We start from the raw sequence: 8,145 nt of genomic DNA, 5'->3' as shown, positions 1-8,145 counted from the left end.
CAGCCCCTCCCACAAGTCCTGTGTCCACCCTGCAGGATGGGGCTCGAGGCAGGACCTGGCTCCAGGGAGAAACCACAGTCCTGTGCCTGCTCCCCTCTCCACCCTGGGTCCTGGTCCCATGAGTTGGGGTCTTGACAGGCGTTGGGGCAGGGCCATCCCTGCTGTCACCTGGATGAGGGGCCCCTCTTGGAGCAGGGCTGTCCATCGTGGGAGTCACTGTGACATGAAGCACCAATCACTCTAGAGCATTGCTCCCCATCTCCCAGCTTCCCATGTGGCCGGGCCGGGGAGGAAAGCTGGACGCCATCCCATTCCCCACAGGTCACTTCTGCCCGCTGTGTGACAGGTCCTGTCTGCTGGCCTCTTCCCACTCTGGGCTCTGGGGTAAGCAAAGCTGAGAGCCACGTGAGACTTGCTGTGACCCCGGGACAGTCTCCAGGCCTTTTAAGTCCCGTCTGTCCCCTGGAAGCCTCCTTGGGCCCCGTGTGTAGGTAAAGGCCATGGACCACCAGTCTGTCCCAAGCTCCTCATCCTGTGAAAGCTTATTACACACTCTGTGGAGACATGAACCTTCCTGCTTGAGGCTTTGCTGCTGCCGTGAGCCTGGTCCTCAGAGTAGGAGCTGCAGGTGGTTGCCCTGTCTGGGCTCGGGGAGCTGGAGTAGGGGGGACACTCTGGGGTGAGCCTCCAGGCCCTGTCTTCTCCCCTGCGGGCCTGTAGATGGTGGTGGGATGCCAGGGGCTTCTTGGTCACTGCAGCATTTACGGGCACCCTGTGCCACCTGCCTCCTCCCCCTGCACCCCCCTGGGGTGCCCAGTGTCCCACCATCAGACGGCGAGGTGACTGCACAGAGTCACGGCCTGGGAGGGGAGGTGGGTGCTGTGGGCAGGGCTGCTCCCTCCTCTGGGGCAGGCTGGACAGTCCCTCGGAGGTCTCTGGGCGCCCGCCGCACACGCCCAGAGCTGGGGGAGCTGCGCTCCTCGTGCTCGCTGCTGCTCCAGGTCCTGAGAAAGGCAGAGGGAGGGGCCGCTCCTGGCCCACCTCAACCCAGCTTCAGGGCGGGGAGGGCTCAGGGCAGGTGTCACCTCTTCCCACCAAGACATGGCGGGGGTGGGGGGCAAGGTTTCTCCCAGCTCTGGATGTGGGGCCAGCGCTGCCCCCTACTCCCTTCCTTAATCGGCCACGTGAACTTGTCTCTGACACTTTCTGGAGACTGAGGGGAATTTCAGCCTCTGCAAACCCCTCCGCCCCAGCTGCACAAGTTCAAGGTAGAGAGCGTGTGGGGGAGCAAGGCTGAGCCAGGTCCTGGGAGAGGGGAGGTCTTTAGGCTTTGCTCTCCTTGACAGGCCCTGGATGCTTCCATTTGTTTCTGTAACGCTGCTAGTTGTGGGACTTTAAGGAGCAATGAGGGAACTGGGGCGAGGGTGAGAATTCCACGCTGGGGTCAGCCTCCCTCCATGGCCCCGTCGTCCCTTCTGGAAGCCAAAGCACGCCCTTGGCTTCCCTTCCCTTCTCCCCAGCAGGACACAGACAGACGCCACACCTGTCATGGGAAAAAAACATATATTTGGGGGAAACAATAAAAACTGTGGTAGGAAGAAGACATTAGCACACAGGGGATGTGCTAACCTGAGAAAAAGAAGTTTCTCTGCACGATGTACATTGTTCCCTGGGGAAGAGTCGTCCTCCCAGGAAGGACGTAGGGAGCGTACCCCGACGGCGCAGGAGAGGCGCAGTTCCGAAGGGGACGGTGCCTCGGACAGTGGGCGGGGTGGCCGGGGATGCCTGCCGCTCCCAGCCCGTGCTGGCCGCGTCCGCCTGGGGGCCCTGGCTCCCCGGGCGGCAAGGCCCACTTGCCGTCTCTGTGGCTGCGACTGGCCCACCTGTTCCTGCTGTGGCCCTTGGGGGAAGCTCGGGGATGGCAGGCTTTCTCTCTCATCACTCTCCTGTGCTCTTGGTAGGAGACAACCCTGTGGTAGCAGTAACGCTGACCCACTGGGGCCTGGGGGTCTCCTTCGTGCCAATTTAACTCTGAGGCATAAGGCCCGTGTCCAGGGTGAAGGGCTAGTTTCTACTCGAGGATCCGCCCCACAGCCGTCATGAGAGCCTCCGCCTCAGCGACCGACAGTGCTGTCTGTAAACGATCGGCTTTGGGCAGGTTCTGAGCCCCAGGCAGTGGCTGAAGCGGGCTTGCCTTTTTGCAGGGGGTCTTTGGGGCCTCTGTCTTTACTGGGGAAAACCCACTGGAGAAGGAGCTTCATGTATTTCCTGAAGGAGCTTCCCGACGGAGCCTGCCCCTTCCTCAGCGTCAGCTGGCGGGCCTCGCCTCTTTGGGAGTCTGCTGGTTCCTCTTTCCAGCTGGGGCGGCTCAGCCCCCGGGCCTGGTGGGCCTTGAGCTCTGCCGGCCCTTTTTCATGCTGTCCTGGCCTGGGCCTCCTATAATCCTCTTGCTCATCAGTGGGGCCAGACTTCTTCCTCTGGTTCTTTGATGGGGCCTGCTGTCCCCAGGGCTCCTGCTGTTCCCAACTGCTCCCTACACTGGAGCTCAGGTCATAGAGCACCTGGGAAACTGACATGTCCCCACTGGACAAGGTCTGGGAATGAGACAGAGATTCCTGAGCAGCCAAGATGTCTGCGGCAAGGGACATATATGAGTGACAGTCTTGAAGAAGGGTGCTGGAGGCATGGTCTTGCAGGAGCACCCCAGTTTCATAGTCCCGGAGGAGCACCCCCGTGTGCTGTTGCTCTGGTTTTGCGAATCTTTGGCCCTCAAGCTTCCGAAGCTGTGCGTCCAAGTATACATCTTCTGGAGTTAGGACCACGGACTGTGTACTTAATGAGAGGCTTCTTTTGGACCTTGGAGACCAGGAGTCCTTCTGATCCACATTCGTGCTTTGGGATCTAATCATCATACCAGGGTCCAAAATACTTTTCCAAGCGGGGTCCGTGTCTTGGGCCTTGGAAGACTGGGGCCACTCGTCAAGGTCCACTACTGTTACGCTACTGCAGGAGTCTGGGGAGGCCCATCCCCCAGTCTCTTCCCTTGGCTCATCCCTGGCCACTGGCGGACTTGGACTGGGCTGTTGCGGGCTGCCTTTCTCAGTCCCCGTGACAGACTCATTGTGCCAGATTCTGCTTATAAACTTGTATGTGACGGTCTGAAAAGGTGACTTGTCCCCCTGTCCAATCAGAGAGGCCTCAGGGGGCTCACGGATATCGCCAGAAGGGAGCCCTCCCAGGTCCCCTGGGATTTTCTCACAAGGACATGAGGGGGCAAGGAGGGGACTCATCAGGGTGGAAAGTGACTCTGTGGTTATGACATTCTCTTCTGGTTGGGGCTGAGGCAAATTTTCCAGGACCTCAGTTAGCTGGGTTTTTGAGTGGCCCCCAGATTCATAGGTGACATCCACGATGGAGCTGGAAACAGCCATGGGGTGAGCTTTTTTCAACTTATAGAGAGTTAGGAACTTGAGGGCCTTGCGGAGTAAACTCCAACTATGCTTCACCCAAAACCTGATAATATGTGCTTCCAGCACCTGCTGAATGCATGGACTAAGGACCAGAGACTCACGGGACGTGTTCATGCAGGGCTCCCAATCCTGGGGTTTCTGGACTTCCTGCTCCCTTATGAGAATTTGACTCTTCAGGAAGGTCTAAGACAGGGTTGGCGGCAGGCCTTGAACAATGAACATACATATGGATGTGACCCTCGTGGGTCTGCTCCACCATCCTGCCCAAAAGGACTCCCAAGATGTTTTCTGGATGCTTCCTGCCTAGGCCCAAGTCTCTGTTTGACTCAGTCTTTATGCCCAAGTCACTTTTTAACTCAGCCTTCATGCTTGGAGCCTTCGGTGAGTGGCTGGCTGAGGTCACATATATGTTTCTTAGGATCCTTCTCACACTATGGCCTACAGCATTGTGCAAGCCCTTCCCTGGCAGGATCCTTGTGGGGCACCTGGACCCCATCTTCTGTGCATCCCAGCTCCCCTGGCCTATAAACGCAGAGGGCTTTGAGGGCCCCATCGTGCCCTGTGCCTGGCAAGGCCCCGGGAATGTGCCCTGAGGCTCCACCAGTTTCTGAGACACTTGGCTTCTGAAGGGCGGTCTGCTGTGTTGTGGCGTGAACCTTTGCTGGAGGTGTTGCTCCAGCTTCTCCCAAACCCCAGGGCTGATGAAGTCCCTGGGAGGGACGGAGATGGCGCTGTGGGCCCGGGAGGCCCTGCTGCCCTGGGGGAGGCGGGGAGGGGCTTGGCTAGAGACTTGCCGGGATTTTTTAACCACAGAGGGTAGCATCTTCTCCCTTTCTAATTGCTTTTTCAAGAAGTGACTTTCCAGATTTTGCACTGCAGTTGACATGAACGATTGTGCCTTATTTTGGACTGTAGGGCAAGATACATCACAGTACCTAACCTGGGGTTGAGAAGAAAGTGGCAGGATCGGAAAAGAGTGTGTGCAGTGGGCCACCTCAAACTGAGCCAGAGATGGGGGGTGGAACTGGGGCCCAGTTGGGGTCAAGGGTTGGGGTTGGGCCTGGGCCAAAGGGTAGGGCAAAGGCTGAGCCAGCGAGAGATGTGAAGTGACTTTAGCTTGATTTTAGACTGGTTTGGCATTAGAGGGTTCATTGAATACAACAGAGGGTAACTTTGGAGAGGAATCAGCAACTGTGACAGGAGCCACCAGAGACTCACTGTGCAGAAAGGGGAGACCCCAGAAGAGCTGGCTGCATGTCTGCTGTAGCTGGCCCCCCCGAATGCGGAGATATGCGGCCTTCTCAGGACCAAGCAGCTCCGCTGGTTGGCCTTTCATGCTCCAGAAGTGTTGGCAACACCTGGGGTCCAGGGACTTGAACGTATTCGCCAAAGAATCCAGGTGGTAGCCTGGTCCCTCCTCCTTTTCTTTCTCCTTCCAAATCTTCAGTCCTGCCCTCTTGGTGATTAGCACCTCCAGCAGCTTCTGGACGTCTGGGGTGACAAAGGGCAGGCCACTAGCCTTTACCTGTCTGCCTGCGGGGTCTTCCCAGAACGGGGCCTCCGGTGGGTGACGAGACAGGCGCCCTTGCTGGGACTCAGAGCGTGTCAAGGTGGAGAGCCTCCAGGCTTTGGAAGCCACCTGCCACCAAGGCACCTCTGGAATGGGACAGCTGGAGCCGTCAAGGCCTGAGATGGCTGGTGCTCACGTGATGCGTGGAGACGAGCTGCGTGGGGTGGTGCCCCGTGGGAGTGCCAGCGAGTCACACTGAGGTCTTGGAGTGAAGTCTGGTGGCAGTAGGGCAGAGGGGGCTGTCAGAGGGGGTGAGCAAGCCCTGGCAACAGGAGGAGATGGGGGCAAAGGGGAAAGAGCAAGTGGCCGGGATGAAAGGCTGTCCAGGGAAAGGAAATGCTCTGGTGACGGACAAGCACTTGAGGGTAAATTCAAATGAATGGAAATTGTCGCGATCACTGAGTCTGGCCAAAGGGTGGAGGCCAGAGGTGGAAGGTGTTTGGTGAAAGGAGCCAGGAACATGGCAGAATCAGCCTCTTCCCTGCATGGCTGCTGGGCTCCAGCAAGCTCTGCTTTGCACACCTTGTCAGGGGGCTCTTGGCGGTAGAGATGTTGAAAGCTGCCCTTGTCAGGGAATCTCCCCAGGTGGCTGCGGGAGACAGGAGGCACAGGCTGCAGCCAGGAGCTGGCAGGGCCAGGATGGCTGGGCAGGCCAAGTAGGGGTGGGCATTTGTGGCCCATGGCCCTCCACAGCGCCCACGCTGACTTCACAATGCTCCTGCTGTCCTTCCCTACCCCCAGGGCTTTAGCCATCCCCCATCCCCAGGGCTCCCCCCCCCATCAGCCCCAAGCTGCCTGCAGCCCTGGGGTCACCCCATAGGCTCCGGGAGGAAGGAGAATCTGGGAGAGGAGGGGAAATTACCTTTGCAGGAGTGAAACCAGGCCCCGAACCTCTTCCAGCTCCTCCAGACAGTATTCTGTAAGCTGGAAATCAGGAGGCTGGGTCATGGAGTGAAGATGGGAGCCTAGGGGCCTCGCAGCAGGCTGAGTGCCATGTCCCTCTCTAGGGGACATCACTGGGAGGCTGGAGCCCAAACACCAGCACCCAAGGCTGCCTGGCCCCTGACAGTGATGGAGAAAGCTCACAAATGGGTTTATCATTTATGAAGCGCTTCCACATCCATCCCCCCCGAGGCCCTGACAGCCCTCTGTGGGGGCTGCAGGGCAGGGGTCACCTCACGGAGGAATCTGAGCAAAGTTAAACAGCACAGTTACACCTGGAGGTCCCCCCTCCCCGCCCAGGCCCCGCTGGCCCCCTGCAGCCCGCATGCCCGCGGCCCACACCCCTTCCCAGGCCCCTCACAGCTTCGTTCCAAGTGAGGAATCTGGAAAGAATCTGGGTTCTGCTCTCCTTCCCAGGAGCCGCCCAGAGGGTTCAGCTTCTGAGGGACAGACCCTACCACTGGCGTCCATGTCCTCGGAGACCGTGGAGCTGGGCCCTCAGGGCTGGGGGAGGGGGGGCTGACTCTCAGGCGCACGGGGCTGGACGGAGCTACTTACCTTCCAAAGCTCCGTTTTTCTTCCGACTCCTGTTCCTGCCCTTCTGCGGATGCTGAGAGATAAGGGGGAACAAGGGGCTGGGGCCCGGCTCTCACTCTACCCTCTCCCGGCAGGCGCCAGACTCCCGCGTCCACGCATAGTGCAATTTTCTGCATCAAACGGGGCTCTGTGGGTTTTCTTCCCTTTCACTCTTTTTTAAAGTGGATAAAAGTATTTTGTTTTACTCCATCGGAGAACGTGAAGAAGGATTTTCAACGTGAGACCCACCCTGGAATTCTTCTGTCACTGCTCCTCTGCTCAGGAAACACGCACTCTCCAACCTGCAGGTGCGTCTGGGTTCCGTCAGGTGGGGCCCTGCTTCCCGAGGTCAGGGCCCCCCTGCAGCCCCAGTCGGAGGCTCTGGGGGCCTCAGCACTGCCCTCAGATCAGCCCTGACCGGGGAAAGTCTTGTCCCAGACACCTGTTCACGGCTGGTGAGCCGGGGCTCAGGGGCCTGACCTCTGGCTGAGGCTGAACTCCCACCATCTAGTCCTCGGCCACTGGTCACTGCATTTGGGACTCGCCCTGGAGCCCTCTACCCTCCCTGGACGACTGGCCTGAGCTCTCTGGCTGGGAATCCCGGTGCCCAGTCCAGCCCCTGCCCAGCCCGGCTGGTCCCTGAGGGCTGCTGTACTGTTCTTCCCCGAGGATAGAAGTCCTAGGCTTTCCCACCTCAGGAGGCCCTCTCCTCAATTCAGAAAAGTGGAAATAATAATAGGAAAAAGGAGAGATAATCATGTGCTTTTGTGTCCAAGCCAAGCATTCCTTACCTTCCTGAAGTTTCCGTGCTTCCTAGGAGGTGGTGCGGGTGGACCACACTGGAATCAGGAGATTATTAGGAAGAAGAGCCCCAGCCTGCACAGGGCGCCCAAGATGAGGTCAGGCACCCGAAACGTGCAGCTGGAGCTCAGGCACGTGTCCAAAGTGCTTTTCAGAGAAAAGAGATAATTCTCCATCGTCTGAACCACACTGCTGCCCTTAGGCAACTGGGCACAGGGGGTGTACGTGGGGACTGAAGTCCTAGGCCTGCATCACAGCTGTGGTCTGGTCACAAAGGGCTCCTGAGCTGGGGAGGGAGCTGGACCACACCCCAACCACCCAGCCTGGCAGTTCCACTCATCCGTCCTTCTGAGCCATCCAACACCACCTTCTCACCCTGAGAGAGGCGTTAGCCAGTTTTCTTTTAATTCCACCTGGAACCCAGATAACAATAGATTCCTTTAAGATCTCCACTTGAATTCCATTAATAGCTCTTAAAAATCTGGAGTTGTCCCTGGAATTTTGGTTAATTCTGGGGGATTTTTACTCAGGATGGCCTTGTCTGTAACTCCAAATATAAATCAAAAATAAATCTAACATGCTATATTGGTCACCACAATAGGATACCCCCCTTCTCACCCTACTATCACAAATATTATGATTAAAATAATTATATTCTTCTCTTTTTTTCTATTAAAATGATCTTATAAATTTACAATGCTTTTATTAGTTTCCAAGACTCAGAAGCAAAGATGTTAGAAATTTTTCACATAGTATGTTTGTGCCCTGCATCAACCCAGACATAGA

General features: G+C 57.5%; 1 protein-coding gene across 4 annotated transcripts; it reads right to left on the bottom strand.

Annotated features, from left to right (window-relative positions):
• Positions 1-1,546: 1,546 nt before the first annotated feature.
• On the bottom strand, positions 1,547-7,531 carry LOC140688594 (spermatogenesis-associated protein 31E1-like). 4 transcript variants are annotated; one of them, XM_072948233.1, is made up of 5 exons: positions 7,350-7,531; positions 6,541-6,730; positions 5,903-5,964; positions 5,563-5,629; positions 1,547-5,255 (listed from the first exon to the last, which is right to left on the bottom strand). In XM_072948233.1, exon 5 carries the CDS (start codon positions 3,582-3,584, stop codon positions 2,115-2,117), a length of 1,470 nt encoding a protein of 489 aa, XP_072804334.1. In that variant the 5' UTR covers positions 3,585-5,255; positions 5,563-5,629; positions 5,903-5,964; positions 6,541-6,730; positions 7,350-7,531; the 3' UTR covers positions 1,547-2,114. The 4 variants fall into 4 exon arrangements, with proteins under 4 accessions (XP_072804334.1, XP_072804332.1, XP_072804333.1 ...); XM_072948234.1 differs by having other exon boundaries at positions 4,588-5,255; XM_072948231.1 differs by having other exon boundaries at positions 1,547-5,629.
• Positions 7,532-8,145: the final 614 nt, after the last annotated feature.

Source organism: Vicugna pacos, chromosome 23, assembly GCF_048564905.1.
Source record: "Vicugna pacos chromosome 23, VicPac4, whole genome shotgun sequence".
Taxonomy (NCBI): Eukaryota; Metazoa; Chordata; class Mammalia; order Artiodactyla; family Camelidae; genus Vicugna; species Vicugna pacos.
Note: the sequence above shows the minus strand (reverse complement) of the source record. Positions and strands in the feature narration are given on the sequence as shown.

What these genes read in the sequence shown, in the direction of transcription:
- LOC140688594 (XM_072948231.1), bottom strand. Translation starts at nt 3,584, where the DNA reads ATGAACACGTCCCGTGAGTCTCTGGTCCTTAGTCCATGCATTCAGCAG.